General features: G+C 40.7%; 1 protein-coding gene across 4 annotated transcripts in view; it reads right to left on the bottom strand.

Annotated features, from left to right (window-relative positions):
- grm8b (glutamate receptor, metabotropic 8b) overlaps positions 1 to 19,716 on the bottom strand; it is a 192,303-nt gene that overhangs the window by 40,525 nt on the left and 132,062 nt on the right. For all 4 annotated transcript variants that reach the window (XM_073813231.1, XM_073813232.1, XM_073813233.1 and 1 more), the window contains exon 6: positions 19,074 to 19,211. In XM_073813231.1, coding sequence (XP_073669332.1) covers positions 19,074 to 19,211 — 138 coding nt within the window. The remainder of the gene's footprint in view (positions 1 to 19,073; positions 19,212 to 19,716) is intronic.

Genomic DNA, 19,716 nt, shown 5'->3' with positions numbered 1-19,716 from the left:
TACATATGATGCTAGAACATCTCAAAAAGGGTTTACAGGGGGTATGGCTTACCTAAATGAGATGTAAATGAGCCCTATTGTCTCCCCCAGCTGAAAAGAAGAGTCCCTTTCGTCTCGATTTTCTCTGTTTGAGTATTTCTGAGTTCCTATATTCAAATGGCCACAACTTCTCCAAATCTTATCAGATTTCCATGTGTTAGAGATCGTTGGAAAGCTTAGAAACTGCACTTTCAGAATCTGTGAATAACTCAAAATGCCCAGATCCGACTTGTGTCCCTACTTTCCGTGACTGGTCACATTTATTTTATCATTGAGGGTTTCTTAAAAAGTAAAAAAACATTGTCTCGTCTCGTTCTCGTAAACCCAATCTCGTGTTTCGTCTCGTCTTGTGGATTAAGTGTCTCGTCACACCCCTACAGAACACCCTAGCCACCACCCAGATCACTCAACCTAGCACCCAGAACACCATGGCCACCACCCAGAACACCCAAGCAACCACCCCGAATAACCTTGTAACCACCCAGAACAAACTAGCAACCCCCTAGAACAGAGGTGGGGACCCCTGGGTCCTGGAGGGCCACTGTCCTGCAAAGTTTAGTTACAACACTAATCAAACACACCTGAAAAGTCAAATCAAAGTCTTCAGGATTACTTGGAAATGAAATGCAGGTGTGTTTGATAAGGGTTGGAACTTAACTCTGCAGGACAGTGGCCCCTATGACCCAGGATTCCCCACCCAGAACAACAACCTAGCAACCACCCACAACACTCAGATAACCACCCAGAGCACTCAGACAACTACCCAGAACACCCAAACAACCTCCCAGAACACCTTAGCAACCACCTAGAACACTCCGATAACCACCCAAAACACTCAAACAACTACCTAGAACACCCAAGTAACCACACAGAACACCCAAGCAACCACACAGAACAACCTACCAACCACCCGAAACACCAAAGCAAACACCCTTAATACCCTAGCAACCACCCAGAGCAATCTAGCAACCACTTAGAACAACATAGGAACCACCTAGAAAAACCTAGCAACCAACCCAGAACAAACTAGCAACCACCCAAAACAACCTACCGATAGCAACCACCCAGAACAACCTAGCAACCACCAAGAACAACTTAGCAACCACCCAAAACAACCTACAGATAGCAACCCCCAGAACACTCTAGCAACCACCAAGAACAACCTAGCAACCATCCAAAACAACCTACAGATAGCAGACCACCCAGAACACTATAGCAACCACGCATAGAAATCACCCAGACAACCTAGAACCCACCTAGAACCCCCAAGCAACCACCCAGAACACATTCTAACAACCACCCACAATACTCAAACAACCACCCAGAACACCCTAGCCACCATACAGAACAACCTACCAACCACCCAAAACACCAAAGCAAACACCCTGAACACCCTAGCAACCACCCAGAGCAATCTAACAACCAATCAGAACAAACTAGCAACCACCCAGAACAAACTAGCAACCCCCCAGAACACTAAAGCAACCACTCAGAACAACATGGGAACCACCTAGAACAACCTAGCAACCACCTAAAACAACCAACAGATAGCAACCACCCAGAACAACTTAGCAACCACCCAAAACAACCTACAAATAGCAACCACCCAGAACAACCTAGCAACCACCCAGAACAACTTAGCAACCACCCAGACCAACCTACAGAAAGCAACCCCCAGAACACTCTAGCAACCACCAAGAACAACCTAGCACTAAAGCAACCACCCATAGAAATCACCCAGACAACCTAGCACCCACCTAGAACCCCCAAGCAACCACCCAGAACACATTCTAACAACCACCCAGAACACCCTAGCCACCACACAGAACACTCAAGCAAGCACCCAGAAAACCCTAGCTTCCACCCAGAACACACTAGCAACCACCAGAACACGCCAGCTACCACCCAGAGCCCCCTATAAACCACCCAGAACACCATAGCAACCACCTAGAACATCACAGCAAATTTAGCAACCTCCAAGAAAACCATAGCAACCACCCAGAACAACCTAGTAACCACAATCACACACACAAAAAATAATAACTTAGCAACCCCATAGCAATGTTCTGTAAATGTCAAGTCACACTCACACACTTGCTTCAGAAAAAAAACATTTAAATCTAGAATATAAGTTTTGAATTTTGAGTTTTGAAATTGGTTGAAAGGAAGGCAGACCATCAAATCTTGCTGTATCCAGTTAAGCCCGGCCATTCTGTGCAGAAAAAACATCCAAAATACATAATCTCAGTCATCTAACCCACCCTAGATCTCAAAGCTGTGCTGGTCTGCAGGCATCTGGAGGAAATCTCTTTCTTCTCAATAACTGATGAGTAGCAATACAAAGGACATAGAGCCCAATCATTAAAACAAGCATCTTAATTAAACTTCACTTACGAGGGCTAATTCAATTTAGCCTTGAAGAAACCAAACAAATAATCTGCTGTCTCTGTTTGCCTGTACAGCAGATGAACAGTGCTCTGTCGCAATTAGATGAGAAAATTAGATAAATGATAAATTAATTACAGAGAATTTATTTTCATGATGAGATTAAAAAAGAAGCGGCATCCTCGGCCATTTCGCCGCTGACAGACCGAATATATTTCCATTAATAGACAAAGGTTACGGCTGCAGTTCTTTATGTGTTCAAAAGCTTGTCAGATTTTGTCCTTATGATGGTGATGCATTGGAAGAACTGACAGGAACTGTTGGGCTACTCTATGATTTTGCAATTGTATACTAAAGCAATGATGAGTATGATCAATATTAGATATGATTTGTTTATAAACCGTAACAGCAAGATTTTTTCTGTCCTGTATTTTCAAACTGCTATGCCACATTTTCTTGGTTCATCTCATGAGTAAATAACGCAAAGCTTTATTAAAAAAAACAAACAATGAGCAGCATATACAGTAGTGTGTGGTACACGACCATTGTTTTGTGAATAATAAAGCGTCTCTTTTGTTTTGGATGATTGTAAGAGGCTCATGACGGCAGTAACAATCTCTAAAGTACTTCTCATTAGAAGTGGATGGATTTCTTCAAGTGTTTTGTAATCAAATAAAACTGCTACGTAGGAGCTTGATGAGGAACACATTATGACTTTAAAGTGTCTGGTGTCAACACTAATACATTTCACCCACTGTCATAAGAGCAATATAAATCTGAAGTGATTAGTTTAACATTTTCTCATCACTTTCGTACTTCTCACCACACATAACTTCTAATGGTGTTTTTTCATAGGATTGATAAATTACCAGACGCACCACAAGCATAACAGCTGTTCATCTAAATGATGCATATTAGCTTGGTTTGATGCACACAGACAGCAGCTAAACAGTATATGCGCGGATGAAACGCCAATCAGATTAGGGCTTGCCAGAGTAAGCACTTTTCAGTTGTATACACTTTAAAAATGCTGGGTAATTTTCAACCCAGGATTGGGTCAAAAAGGGACAAACCCAACCAGTAGGGTTGTAATTTATCTTATACTGGTTTGTTTTTACCTGTTCAGCAGGTTGAGTGACCAGCCTGCAACTTCTGCCTGAAGAGAGGGACCCTGGAGCACATACTCAGCTACTGTTTGAAGGAACTGGGCGAGGGGAATACCATTGGTGCCTTGATCAAGTCCTAAAGGCCATAGCGAATACCATCAGCCGTGGAATTGGCCACTGCAAGCGCCTCTGCCAAGTGAAGAATACCATTGCTTTCATCCGGACTAGGGAGAAGCCACCATCAGCTGCCAGGGCTGCATAATCTGTTCTGTTCACGAGCCTGGGAGTTCCATATGGAGAAGCAACTGAAATTCCCAGAAACTGATGCCATCACTTAGCTGCGGCCTGACATGTTACTAATCTCAGAGACTTCCAAGAAGATTGTTCTCCTGGTACTCACCTTACCCTGGAAGAGCCGTATCAAGGAGGCCAATGAGAGGAAGAGGACAAAAGATGCTGAGCTAGTGGAGGAGTGCCGGAGCAATGGGTGGAGAGCGTGTTGGGAGCCTATTGAAGTGAGATGCAAAGGGTTTGCTGGCCAGTCTCTCTGCAGGGTTTAAACATCCTGGGCATCGTTGGGGCCAGTAAGCTAAAGGCCTTCAATGAGGTCATGGAGGCAGCAGAAGTTGCCTCAAGGTGGTTGTGATTTAACCACAACCACCTTGAGGCAACTTCTGCTGCCTCCAAAGTTGGGATCAACCTGATCAACCCCAGCTGGGTCGCCTGGGTGAGAGTGTATGATGCTTGAAAGACCCAAAACACTCCGTGACCCCATGTCCAGGTTGCATCAAGTTGATGTATGTTACAAGTTACCCATTGTTGGGTCAAATATAAACATTTTCTGTTTTAGTTTTCCCCAACGACTTTGCCTTTTTGACCTAACGCTTGGTTGAAATTAATTCAGCATTTTTGGGTTTATGAAATTCACATGATGTGATCAAAGAAAGGGACAGTAGGTGGTCTGTGGGTCTGGCTACAGTATTCAGAGAAAGCTAAGGTACTAAAAAAATGAATCAAAACTAAAAAGGCGGTCAGTGCTGATATGGTGCAAATGATGCAACTCCGGAGATTCACGACTCAAAGTCCTATATTAAACCCATTCCCTACTATCTGCGTGATACTTTTCTGTCAAACACTGTACTGTCCTATCCAAATAGAGACATAATAACCGCCAAAATACAACTTAATACATGTACAAGTTCCTAAAACTCAAAGGCATAAGACTTGTCTTTGAGACATAAGACTTGTCTGTTTTTGTCTTGAGAACTGATAGAAGGAGCAAAGATGTCTTTTACAGACTTTGCTCCGACAAAGACATAGGAAGATAAGAAACTCTTAACTGCACTGAAGCCACTGGGGTGATGGGTATTGCTTCATTTACAATCCAGTAGACTCTCAGAGTTTTCTTTGGATACCTGCCAATGTCAATTTAAAAAATATTTCACACTGTTACTAATGGGAAAGCGGATGTACAGCTTCCTGTAGCTGACTGCATAACAGCAAAGCTCCTTTATTGCCTTAGAGACAGCAAGATGCACAATTTTACCTTACATACAGTAACACATGTCCATTACAAGTGTTATATAAAATGATGCATCTTGCTATCTCCAAGGCAATAATGCAGTTTCTGCTACAGTGGAGGTTGGTGCATTATCCTATTTCCCAAATATATACTTTTTCTTTTCCAATTAAAGGGGAATGTAAATCAGGCCACACATTTGCATGCAATGGTAATATTGCCCCGCTTCTTGTCAGGAAGAAGGTATGAGGGAGGGTGGCAAAGTACTTGGGGTTTAAAGATCTGAGCTAGAAACTCCATTGAAGACATTTATTGAAGACAGCTAAGATGGGCACGTGACTGAATTTATAATTTATAAGACCACTACTATGCTGTGCAAATGGCACTAATTTTGATTGGCTTTTAATGTTTAATAATCAGGTATTCATGTGAAGTTTGAGATTAAGGGATGCATACCATAAGTAAGATGAGATTGACCTTTACAGCACTTTCATCAGAAATGATGAAATAACTACAGTAGCCAAATAGGAGTAAGGATGTAGCAACGTTTTATATAGGCAGAATAAAGATTATGATAATCCTTCAACTAAATCATGGTAATGAGAGCATTTGTTAAAATTATTGTGCGGCATAATGAGAACAATATCTGGTTACATGCCATTTTCCAACAACATTTTTCCCAAAGTTATACAGTTCATTACAGTAATTGCAGGCATGGTTCCCTAGAGCGCCCGTGCATTCGTGTGCCTTGCTCAAGGGTCGTTGGCTTTACTAACCCTACATCATTATTTTTACCATTAATCTACTGACACACCAGCATATGAGAAGAAAAAAGACAAATGAGATCAATTTAATAACTTAAAGGTTTCTTCTAGATAGTAATGAGATTACGTGGAGAGCAAATGTAGATTTTAATCTCCAGCTTCTTAGATGTTTCTTTCGAAAAAGAGACCCCACAGTATTTAACTCGCATCTGCTGTCTCTACACATTCTGAAAAAATGGTACAAAAACTGTCACTGGGATGTACCCTTAAGAAGAGTCCTAATATGTACAATTTAGGTACAGATATGTAGGGTGCTTTTTTTGAAAAATTCAGAGGGGGGGGGAGTTTTTAAAATATTTTTATTTATTGAAATAAATTTCTGCTGTCTCATCCTCCTTGGTAATATTACTTGGATTTGTTTGTGACAATCCTGTAAAATACGATGATATGCTGCTTGGAATTGTTTTCATTTATTATATGGCCTTTTCACGCTGAAATAGACTATTGGTGCTCGGATAAAAATCCGGACATGGATTAAAATATGGATCATGACATAACCTAGACGCGCTTTCACCTATTGTCACATAAGTCTATAATATACTCCAACAGCAACAGATAAGATAGAAAATAGAAAAAGACATTAGCAAGTGAGGTGTTGGCGGAAGAGATGGGTTTTCAGACGATTCTTGAAGACGGCTACAGAGTCAGCAGATCTTGTCGAAACCGGCAGATCATTCCACAGATGTGGAACAGAACCAAAGAAGGTATGCAATAGTACTTTTTTCCCTTTTTGGGATGGCACCAGAAGTCATTGTGTGGCGGTAGAGCGCAGGGATCTAGAGCAGGGGTCTCCAACACGTCGCTCGCGAGCTACTGGTAGCTCGCCTCTTAATTGCAGGTAGCTCGCTCGTGGGTTTATTTATTTATTTTTTATTTTCTGTGGTTATGGCGCATTTGGATGTCTGGTTATTGTTACAAGCGCCTGTGGTGGTAAAGACTGGGTACGTGTTTGACGTTGCGTTGAGCTGTGTAGACCGGCGTATCATATGACATCAGTAATTTAACATGTATGATTAAAAAACAAACAAATAAGATCGCGCACCCGCGCAACGCTGTGAAGCCCGCGGCGCGGAAACCGGACGATCCGCGCAACGCTGTGAAGCCCGCAGTGCGGCAACCGGACGATCCGCGCAACGCTGTGAAGCCCGCGCCGCGGCAACCGGACGATCTGCGCAACGCTGTGAAGCCCGCGCCGCGGCAACCGGACGATCCGCGCAACGCTGTGAAGCCCGCGCCGCAGTAACCGGACGATCCGCGCAACGCTGTGAAGCCCGCGCCGCAGCAACCGGACGATCCGCGCACATCTCGAGTTACTATGGTAAAAATGGATGCTGTCATTTTCGGATTCATTTTTGATAAAATGAAAATAAAGTCGTCGTCACAAGTTCAATGGGTTATCATCTCATATTTAAACATCAAATGTCAAGAGATACCAGAGAGCCAAACGTGTGACATACATGCACATCCCTATTATGAATCCAAATCAGTAAATACTCTATGTTTGGATCATCTTTCTATATCTGATCTTTAATAATTTATTTTTTTATTCAAAATGTGGTATTTTTGGACAAATCCTACCCGTATAAGAGGTGATAAAAAGTATAAATAAAGACAACAGGAAAGTTTTTGTTGTTGTTGTTTAAAAGGATCTGTTCTTTTATTTGATGTATCTTATGTTTATGTTTAAAGAAAAGCATTTTCTGGAAGGAATTACAATTTTGTGAAAAGTAGGAAAAAATGCTGGCACTGGCTGGCAACTTAAAAAAAAAAAAAAGAGTTCAAATCACAGTGAGTTAAAAGACCGGTGTCTATTAACTCACTAATTTAGGTATAACGTGACACAAGTAGCTCTCGACCACTTTTACTTTTTAGAAAGTAGCTCTCCAATGAAAAAAGGTTGGAGACCCCTGATCTAGAGGGTACATAAGTCTGTATAAGCGGGTAAAGGTAAGGGGGTGCTGACCCATTGGTGGTTTTAAAGGCCAGGAGCAGAGATTTGAATTTGATGCAAGCTGCTATATGAAGCCAGTGTAACCTGACAAAAAAAGAGGAGTGACATGCTCCCTCTTTGGCTCATTAAAGACCACTCTTGCCGCTACATTCTGGATCATCTGTAGGGGTGTGGTGTGCAGGCTGGGAGCCGGACAGTAGTGCATTGCAAAAGTCAAGTCCAAATAGGAAAAGAGCCTGGACTATGACTTGTGTAGCATGCTCAGATAGGAAAGGTCTAATTTTCCTAATGTTGTAGAGGATGAATCTATCAGAGCGAGCGGTGTTGGCAAAATGCTCCATGAAACTGAAGCTTATCATCAATGACCACTCCCAGGTTTCTTGCGGTCCTCGAAGGCGTAATGGTCAAAGAATCAAGTTGAACAAAAAGATTGTGATGAATCTTAGGCTCAGACGATATGACAAGCAGTTCTGTCTTTGCAAGCTTCAGCTGGAGATGACGATCCTTTATCCAGAGTGAGATGCCACTCAGGCATGCTGAGATGCGGGCAGAAACCTTGGGATTATCAGGCTGAAACGGCAAGTGGAATTGTGTGTCATCCACATAGGAGTGGTACTAAAAGACATTTTTTCTGAATGACAGAACCCAGTGATGTCATCTACATAGAAAAAAACAGTGGACCAAGGACTGAGCCTTGAGGTACCCCGGTATTGAGACGTTGGGGTTCAGAGACCTCACCTCTCCAGGATACTCTAAATGACCTACCTGAGAGGTAAGACCTAAACCATAGTAGTGATGTTACAGAGACACCTATAGCCTTGAGGCTCAACAGGAGGATGTGGTGAATGAGTGCAGATAGATCCAGCCACATGTCTCCAACTGTGCTTTAATATGTCGATTCAAACAGTTCTCAATAGATTCCCTCAACAACACATTTGATACTGAAATGAAATGTAACTAAGAAAATTACTGAGCTCAAAAAAGAGCAAAATGTGAGTAATATATAATTTCTTTGGGCCTTGGCGTTTGATTTTTTATTTATTTATTTTTTTTAGCTCTTTTCTTACAGATCTATTCCCACACCATTATTAGCTGTAATTTTCATGTAAGGACTAGCTGTGGCATTTTCTTCAATTGTCAAAATGTTCATAGTTCACAAATCAAGCCTTGCGTGTAACAGATTAAATGTGACATTTGCCATCTAGCCACAAAGAAAAACTAATAACAAGGAAATTTACAGCTTCAAAAACCAATTTTTTGTAATCAGAGATATTGTCCACCTGACAAAATAATATATATATATATGCTTCCTGTAAACATGCTGTCAGAACGTCTCATAAAGGTTACAAAATTCTTCAAATCAGATGCACTCGACTTGACAGCACACTTCAACAATACGGTTTGCTTTCCTCCCCTTGTACCACGAGCGAGCGAGGCGAACGAGGAGTCAGCCATTCAATTCCGCCGTGACTCACAAAAGACATTTGGCAAAAAGCATGCAATTTTGTTACTTCCAAGAAAACACAGACAAAGGTATACTTTTTGAAATGTCTTCAAGTGCCCTTCACTTAACAGGCAGTTTTGGCTTGCTGGCTCGTCATCTACGGACACCCATTTTTCACTACTATAAAGGGCGAGAAGCTATTAGAGTCAAAGCAAGAGATGAGTACCAGGATTAGAGTTCAGACCCTCAACAAAGTCAGGGTTTTTATATCAAAAGACCGTGCAGGTGCACACGAGGGCTGGAAGATGTGCTACTAAACAGATCATCTTCGCCAGCCACTTTCATGTAAATCCCAGACATTACAGAGAATTCACTAAAGGGGTTTTGGCTCTTAGTGCGCTAGAATTAAACGTTAATGGGATTTGGGGAAAGAAATGACATACAGCCAGCAGTGAGACACTTACTGACTAATAACAGTTGAAAAATTATTGTCTGAGATTTTCTCGGACCATTGGGCGTAATTAGAAATAGTTTCAATGCACGGTCGTTGGGATTCTTCTGGCTGGGATGCAATGATGGAAATTAAAAATGTTATCAGACTGCTCTAGATTCTGATAAGGCTGGAGAGTATAGATTTTCATTATGGGATTTGAATAAGTAACAAGTTAGCCTGAATTCAACGATCAATGCAATGGAGGTTTTTATAGTAAAGAAGGCATGGTGACATACTCATAGGGCCCTATTTTAACGATCTGAGACGCAAGTGCGAAGCGCAACGCGCAAGTGAGTTTGTGGGCGGATCTTGGGTGCTGTTGCTATTTTCCCGGCGGGAGGAATAACTTTTGCGCCGGGCGCAAATCAATAAGGGGTTTGTCTGAAGTAGGTTCATTATTCATAGGTGTGGTTTGGGCGTAACGTCAAATAAACCAATCAGAATGCTATCCAACATTCCCTTTAAACGCAAGGGCGCAAGTTCCATGGCGGGTTGCTATTATTATGACGGATTTACCAGGTGCACGCCAGGAGCGGTTCACAGACGAGGAGACCCACGTCAAAGACAGAGAAGTTGTTTTGTATGGGGATAGGAGAAACCTGCTCAAATCAGCGTAGGTTAAACAGGCGTGAGAGGAAATAGCCACAATTGTCTCATCAGCTGGCATCCCCATCGTTGCCCCAGCATAAATCGGGCACGCCGTGTAACGGTAGGTGGATCTGCCTCTACACAGACGCCAGCAGAGGACATTGCTGCGTCCACCCTCACCGCTGAAAGGGTTTGGGGGCTTTGAAATCGGACCCAAGAAACGCAAGCAAGGTCCAACCCCAAAGTACTCTTACAAATCAAGTTCATATACATTAAGGTTTCTTATGAAAACATTTTAATTATTATTTACATAAAATAAACGTAATACAGCCACACAACAAACTTATGAAAATATTTTAATCGTTATTTGCATGAGAATAAATAAAAACTATCACCACAATGCTCACCACTATGATTTCCCTTATCTCGTGTATTAATATTTTTAAGTGTAACAATTTATGATTTGCAAAAATAACTGTTGCATCTGTGTAGATTAGATGCAAAGTGTGTGCGCGTTGTGCAAGCTATACATTATGGTCAAGCATGCGCCCTTAAAATAGCATAATGAACAACGCGCAACACGCCACTGACTTTAAACTTTTTTTTTCTGGTCAGTGGCGCAATTGTTTTTTGAAACTGCAAAATAGCATCAGGGATGGTTTGCGCTGGAACACGCCTCTTTTTTTGCGCTGAACCACCCAGGGAGCGCAAGTTCATTCCCTAGTTTGCCGACGTGCTTCTGTGGAGGGAAAAACACGCTGTGCGCCGGCGCAAAATACGAATGATACATGCGTAAGAAGTGTCTTGCTCTTTCTAAATAAATTTAAAGTGACCTGCACTGCATTCAGGATGTGCATTCCCATGGCACTGGCTTTGCTAGCACCATGCTACCAATTGATCCACACAAAAACTATGACGTATCTGCCCACATTTACAAATTAACATCTATTCAGTATTCAGCTTGGTAGGAATGATTTTTCCAATACCACATCCAGTTTATAATAGATAATCATAAAGGCAATTTACATACATAATTCTTAAAGTTACAGAAACAAATGGAAAGGGCTAGAGTCAGTGTGAAAATGGTCATTACATTTATGCATTTCTTGTACAGTACATTACGTTAAGTAAAGTAACAAAAAATGTAAAACATGGCCCCTTTAAATCCATTCATATAGTCTAATTATATATAAAAAATGTGTTAATGGAAAACATGACTGCTGTTCACTGCTATATACAAACAGTGCCTGTATTCTTGAAATGCTGCAGTAATGCACATTTTATAGTCCTATGCTGAGTCATCAGCCAATCTATGCCTGCGCCCTTACAAATAATGACTACCATAATTTGCCTTTAATTACTCAAGCATTATTTTAAAAGTAAACATTTTTGCCCCCTGTTAGCTCCCCTGATGTTCAGAGGCAACACAATTATAAAAAACAAATCATATTACCATATATCCATTATATATACATATTATATAAATGATATTACCAATGTTTACTGTGTGTACACGTATGCATCTTGAAGACACTTCTATCCAGACTGACTTATAGTGCATTCAAGCTATACATTTTATGGTTGCATGCATAAATTGAACAAGAAAATTAGGAGCACATATTTGAGGGTGTGACTTGTCGAATAAACAATCACCTTTAAAACCCCTCAGAACATCTTAGTGTAAAAATGCTGGGTTATTTTCAGCCCAGCGCTTGGTCAAAAGGGTTCAAACCCAGCCGATGGGTTAAATTTGATCAAGAAAATTTTTATATTTGACCCAACATTTGGGGTTGAAACAACCCAGGGTAGATTAAATTACAACCCATCAGGTTGGGTTGGGTAATTTCTGGCCCAAATATGGCCCTGGCAAAGCTTAAATGTAACAAATGCACAGGCAATCCCTCGCATTTTCTTAAAAAAATGTTAAAATGTAGTAAATTAGAAAATGGCTTAAATTTTGTAAAAATGTCTAAATGCAACCTCAGTTGGCATTTATATTTCCATAAATTTCCAAACTCTTGCATGCAAATTGACTATCATAATCACATCTACTGAAGTAAAGATTGTATCTAAAAATATAAGATGTAAAATATGTGTCTGAGGAATTAATCAAGGGTTAAACAAAGAAAATGCATGATTTTCTTCTTTTTCACAAGAGAGGAAAGAGAAAAACATTGCTACAGTACTCTTGTTCTCGGCTGTCTAGGTGAGGCCATTTGGCTAAGAGTAAAATTCACTTGGCCCCATTTTCTAAAAGTCGCAGAGGGCACTCGCACAGGTAATTCAAAGTCATTATGAAAAGTGTTCTCTCAAATGAATTGTCTGACAATGATCACGGTCTCCTCTAATCCCCGGTGAAGTGGAAGTTTGCACTAAACACTAATTATGACAGAACAGTCCTTAACACAGCCAGGAAAACACACGCAAGCGAGTTCACCAACCACCCTAAATGATAGTGTGGGAAATTACATGCTATTTTGAACTGGAGAACAATGTATCAAGGACACCAACCCTCTGCCCACCTTATGCCCGGCAACCAGAGGCATTAAAAAGTCTAATGATTGTCTTTTTCGCTCAGAGATGTTACATTAGCATTCCGCCCAAAGTTTTTGACTTTTGATTGACCTTTCGATTCCATTTTCAGAACTTGCGAATGCACCAATACCCACTTCTTGATGAGGGAACATACTGTACGTGTTTTGTTGACACTCCTGTATAAGCACTCCTACCGCCGTGCCCGATTTAGTCCTCAAACGAGTCGCCTGTTTGGTGCTCTCAGTCAGCATGGGTACCAGTGAGGAGATATGAGAGCTATTAACTTGAGATGTATAAGCTTGTGCCTACTCAGGGCCCGGTGAGGGTCCGTTCAGCGTATAGCCTCAGGATACTTGTACCTGTGCTGGATTATTAGCATCCATGCACCTGTAAAAATATCAAATGTGGGCGTAGCTGGTCCTACATCAAAACTCTTCGCACCTACACTAGTCCCTGAAGTCCCACCTGCCATATACAATAAAGGTGCCAAATGCACAGTCTATTTTTTTCACGTTACTCGAATGTTGTCAAACCCCCCCAAAAACGAAATATTCCTTTAAAATGACAAATCCCATATTCACATGAGATTCCTGTTTATCCAGCCTGCACGAGTCCCTGGAGTCCCACCTGCCATATACAATATAGGTGCAAAACGCACAGTCAATTTTTTTCACGTTATCGAATGTTGTCAAAAAAAAAAGGAAATATTCCTTTAAAATGAAAAATCCCATATTACATGGGATTCCTATTCATCCAGCCTACACGAGTCCTTGGAGGCCCACCTGCCATATACAATATAGGTGCCAAACGCACAGTCTATTTTTTCACTTTACTCGAATGTTGTCACCCCCCCCAAAAAACGGAATATTCCTTTCAATTTACAAATCCCATATTAACATGGGATTCCTGCTCATCCAGCCTGCACAAGTCCCTGGAGTCCCACCTGCCATATACAATATAGATGCCAAACGCACAGTCTATTTTTTTCATGTTACTCGAATGTTGTAAACCCCCCGCCAGAAAACAGAATATTCCTTTCAATTTACAAATCCCATATTTACATGGGATTCCTGCTCATCCAGCCTGCACGAGTCCCTGGTGTCCCCCCTGCCATAAACAATATAGATGCCAAACGCACAGTCTATTTTTTTCACGTTACTTGAATGTTGTCAAAAAAAACTAAAAAACGGAATATTCCTGTAAAATAACAAATCACATATTTACATGGGATTCCTATTAATCCAGCCTACACGAGTCCCTGGAGTCCCACCTGCTATATACAATTTAGATGCCAAACGCAGAGTCTATTTTTTTCACGCTACTCGAATGTTGTCAAAACCCCATCCCAAAAAACTGAATATTCCTTTATAATGACAAATCCCATATCTACATGGGATTCCTATTCATCCAGATTCCACGAGTCCCTGGAGTCCCACCTGCCATAAACAATATAGGTGTCAAACGCACAGTCTATTTTTTCACTTTACTTGAATGTTGTAAAAAAAACCTCAAAAAACGGAAATTTAATTTAAAATGACAAATCCCATATTTACGTGGGATTCCTGTTCATCCAGCCTACAAAAGTCCCTGGAGTCCCACCTGCCAATATAGGTGCCAAACTCAGAGTCTATTTTTTCACGTTATTCGAACATTGCCAACACCCCCCAAAAAAACGTAATATTCCTTTAAAATGACGAATCCCATATTTACATGGGATTCCTGTTCATCCAGCCTACACAAGTCCCTGGAGTCCCACCTGCCATATACAATATAGGTGCCAAATGCAGTCTAATTTTTTTACGCTACTCAAATGTTGTCAAAAAAAAAAAAAGAATATTTCTTTAAAATGACAAATCCCATATTTACATGGGATTCCTGTTCATCCAGCCTGCACGAGTCCCTGGAGTCCCACCTGCCATATACAATATAGGTGCCAAACGCACAGTATATTTTTTCACTTTACTTGAATGTTGTCAAAAAAAACTAAAAAAAATGAAAATTAATTTTAAATGACAAATCCCATATTTACATGGAATTCCTGATCATCCAGCCTCTCCTACTGTTTCAACACACTACAGTATTGCCTGCATATCATGTGTAGTAAAAAGCTAATGTAACCGAATACAAATTCAAACTCCATTAGCTTCCCTGCCATGTCTGATCTAATACGAAGGACACATCAGATATGTCTCAAAGCGACAGACATCCATATATAGAGACACATGTCCTACATACATGTCCAACATGTACAGTAAAAGCCAATTCTGCAGAGCATATAGGGTTAATTTTATATTCATGGAATATAAGATGAACTCTCTTTGCTCTCTCCGCACACACACACACACACGACTCAATGCTGAATCAGTGGTTTCTCATTATATCATTACTCCACAGACAACCAGCTCCACCAAACCTCAATCTCTGCCTGATCATAAAATCAATACAGACCGCTGCTGCCTTCCTCAATACCACAGAGAAGTTTAACACATGTATGCTGCTTTCAAACTCCATTCCTTTCTAGCCAAAAAAGCAATTCTTTAGTTGACAAGCTGACTCCCCAAAAATCTCTCTTCAGCAAACCCATCGCCGCACATTTTGTGAATGCAGTCGTATTAGCCTGACATCTTTTACCTGGGGTTAGGCCAAAGTGTTCCTATAGATAGTCATCAAACGGCAAAGACTGCTGTGTTCTTAAATATTTCTGGCTGAAAGGTTGCAGTCAGCATAAATGTAAATCTCGAGCCAGAAAAAGCCGGATGCGTAATGTTAATTGGAGTTTTCAAGTCATCTGAAATAGGTATCAGGGGATGTGCCTTCAAATTCTGCTTTTGGATTTTTATATTTTCTGAAGAAATTGTGACTGGTGCTTGCTCGAGTTAAAGTCACTGCCACAATGCTACAGCATCTTTGGGTGGTTGCCAAGGTATCGCTAAGCAGTTGCTAAGGTGAACCGTTTATGTAATGCATTTACATCCCTTTAGGATTGAAACAGCATCTTACTACATACGTCTTCTAAAGCTTGTGGATTTTTTCAAGGACTAAGACAATTTGTTTGTTTTTATGTACCGCTCAAGTCCATTTTCGCTCTGAATTTAGCACATGGTGAGTTTATGAAGTCTAAATCGGGCCGCATTTTAAGTGAATTCCGTGACGGAGATCCCCCAAAGAGAACTGATGCATTCTCACGGCTTGCTACCTCGCCTAACAGCCCAGGCGAGGAAGTATCACTGCTCTACTAAATATAACTGCTGTTGGTTGTTCTGATTCGCAATTGGTAGTCTATGAGTGATGCTGCAACAGACTCGGCAATGCATCATAGATCAGGTAAATAGACTTGGCCCATATAAAAAGAACAGAGTAAGACTAAAGCTACTAAAGTCTAAAATAATCTTTAATAAATGTTCCTGGTCTTGTTATAAATGCCATTTTATATATAGAATAAAGATTTATAATCTTTAATTTAAATACAGTAATTTTCCTGCCTTTAAAATGACTTGTTTTATCTACCGAAGTAACCTTTATAGTGAAGGTCTGGGAACCAGAGCTGTTTTGAATAGCAAAGGATCGCCCAAGAGGCCAAATGACTGAAAACCAATCAAACAATTGCTTTTCGCTTTGTGCCGCATCATGTTTAGGGGCGTGGAAATGTCTCCATAAAAATCATTAATTCATGAACATCTTTAAATGTATAATAACAATGGCAATTACGTTAAAATATTTATATTAAACCCCATTCACACAGCACTTTGATCCGTTTGATTTCCGTAAAATTGGCAGAGAAGCTTCTATGTAAATTCAAACACATCCCGCAAATCACGTGCTCCTTATCTTGTCAAAAATAAAAATGCATCCAAGTGCAGGACTTTAAATATGTGTCTTTACGCGATCTTTAAGACGTGTGTGAATGCACGCACAGGTTCCGTAAAAATCATTGGCAGTGTGAATGAACCAAAAATCAAACGATCCTCGACAAATCCCGGATGCATTTTCCGTGTATATTCCGTAATCTCTGTGTGAAAAGGGCTTTAGATTCCACTTATTGCGCAATGATATTACACAGTGCCTGAAAATAGTCCCACTGCTTTTCAAAGATACCAAGGGGACTATTTTCAGGCGCTGCGTAATATCATTGCGCCTGCTGCAGCCACGTTACAGCAGCAAAGTCCTTGATTATTACGCCAGAATGAGATTATAGTTCTTAGTCATATCGGCCTAGAAAATCGCAACTTTTAATTTTCCGTCGGTCTTAGTATACGATGTTACTACAGAAGTTTCAAGTTTTAAATTGGAAAAATATCAAAACTCTTTGGTTATTTTTGAGCGTGATGGTAATGGTCTAATCAGATTCAACGGATTATGCTAAGCTATGCTAAAAGTGGTACCACCAGAACCAGAGATCGGCTGAATGGATTCCAAAAACGGTAAAAATCTAACGTTAAATTCTAGGGGAGCTGGAAAATTAGCATATTTAAAAAAGTGTAGTGTCCCTTTAAATTAAGTAGTTGAAAATGAGTGCACCAGTATGTGCATGTGTATTCAGGCATGCATGCTTGTGTTTATTCAAATCTGCATTTTCTAAGCACCAACGTCGCACAGCCCGACAGCTGGAATCTCTCAGCATCTGTTTTTGTTATGTGATAAAAAGAGCATCTTTTTGTCGTGGCTTAATAGCTCTCTCCTTTCATACTTCTTTAAGGAATAGATGATCATAATCAGCATTTCTGCCAACGTGCTGTTGACAGAGGCATCCATCTGTAGTGAAGCGTAGTCAAAGCATCTTCTCACAGATCATTCAGAAGAGAGAGAGAGCGAGCGAGAGAGAGAAAGAGAGAGCAATGTGTCAAATCCATCGCTATGTAATTATTCTCATTATGTCAAATCACCGTGCAAGAACAATAACTTTGCTTTCATAAAAGACCCAGAATGTCCATCTGCTTTAGCTCAACACATGAAGCATGGAAAAGAGATGAAGAGATGAAAGGAGGAGCACAGAGGGGAGGAGAAGAAACAGTGTGGGGATACATTAAGAGTAAGAGTAAGAAGATTTGGAGAAATTGGGAGATGATAGATGTGGGGTGGAGAGAAGATGAGGAGAAACAGGGAGTGGACAGAAAAGATGAACGGGGAGAAGGGTGAGATTGATCCATGAAGAATAGATAGAGGGATAGAAAAAGCAAGTTGAAAAGCAGGGAAACACTGGAAAGATATGGAGTAGAGCAGAGGTGAGATTAGCATAAACAAAAGGAGACAGGACAAGGACAGGAGAGGACATGAAAAGAAACAGGGTAAGGCGAGATGAGGAGTAGAGATGAGGCGAAACAAGGAAGAGGAGAGACGAGGAGAAGTCGGAAGATGAGGAAAAATGGGGAGCGGACAGTAGAAGTTAAGTGAACCAGCAATGCTGATTATGATCATTCACAACCTTCGCATTTCTGATGCAATACTATACCAACTGAGCTACGGGAACACATGTAGGTCTTGCACTATGCAGTGTTATTATACTGTACAGTATGTAACCCTGTCTGTGAAATCCACGATAAAGTCTCATAATCTAATTATGAGATCGAGAAGCATTAAAGTTTGATTTCACTCATTGATTTTACATTGATTTCAATCTTTGTCATGACCTTCTCTGTCAATATTAAAGCTATCAAGGCTATATTTTCACAAAATGTTATCAAAAAATGACTTTAGTTGGGTTTTCACAGGTAGTGTCACATATGGTGCAAATAAATTAAAGTAATTAAATATCTTCGGTGTTTATTTTGATAAAAACAGGATCAGCAAACAACTGGATTCATGATCCATTGCCCATGTGAGCACCACAACTTAATGTATACAGTAGACTGACCCCTATACCACGACTCTGACCCAGCAAAGCTTTAACAACTCAAGTCCATCAATTAGCAGGACATTTAGATTGCCGTGAAAGTATAATGCATTAATGCATGCGTGCAAGCATTTGTTTCCGTCAATTAAGGGAAGAGTGCTAAGTTTAAGACTCTCCTGTTTGTTCTCAGGCTTAATCGGCTCCTGTCTAAACAGGATCTTCTCATTGATCTTCGCATCCAGCAGAAACATTGAATCCTCAAGATCCAATCAGACGTCAACATGATGGAGTGCGTTGCCTCCCAGGCAGAGGAGAACTCGCAACAGCTTGTGAAACTGTAATACGAAACCGGTTCTTACCAGTACATTTCTTGGGGCTTCCAGGACGCTTGCCATGCATTCCCAACTTGCATCCGAAGTTTACTTCCCAGAACTCGGCGAACCAAGCGTTCCGTCGGTTGTTGGACAAGGAGCGACTTTTGAAATATCTGTCAAAGGCTGAAAAAGAGTGAACAAGCATTGGGACGGTACATTGCTCTAAGCTGCTAACTGATTTTTTATTTGCTATTATAAGTATGAACTATTTAAAGGGGACATTTCACAAGACTTTATAAGTCTTTTAATAAATCTTTGGTGTCCTCAAGGTATGCATGTGAAGTTTTAGTTCAAAATACCCCATAGATAATTTATTATAGCATGTTAAAGTTGCCACTTTGTAGGTGTGAGCAAATTTTTTTCATTGTGGGCGTGTCCTTTAACATGCAAATGAGTTGATCTCTGCATTAAATGGCAGTGCCGTGGATAAATAGTGTAGATTAAGGGGCGGTATTATCCTCTTCTGACATCACAAGGGGAGCCAAATTTCAATTACCTATTTTCACATGCTTGAAGAGAATGGTTTACCAAAACTAAGTAACTGGGTTGAACTATTTCACATTTTATAGGTATGGGACCCAGTTATAACACTTTAACATGGAAAAAGCCAGATTTTCATGATATGTCC

This window comes from Paramisgurnus dabryanus, chromosome 23, assembly GCF_030506205.2.
Source record: "Paramisgurnus dabryanus chromosome 23, PD_genome_1.1, whole genome shotgun sequence".
NCBI lineage: Eukaryota > Metazoa > Chordata > Actinopteri > Cypriniformes > Cobitidae > Paramisgurnus > Paramisgurnus dabryanus.
This window is presented reverse-complemented; position numbering and strand designations above follow the sequence as displayed.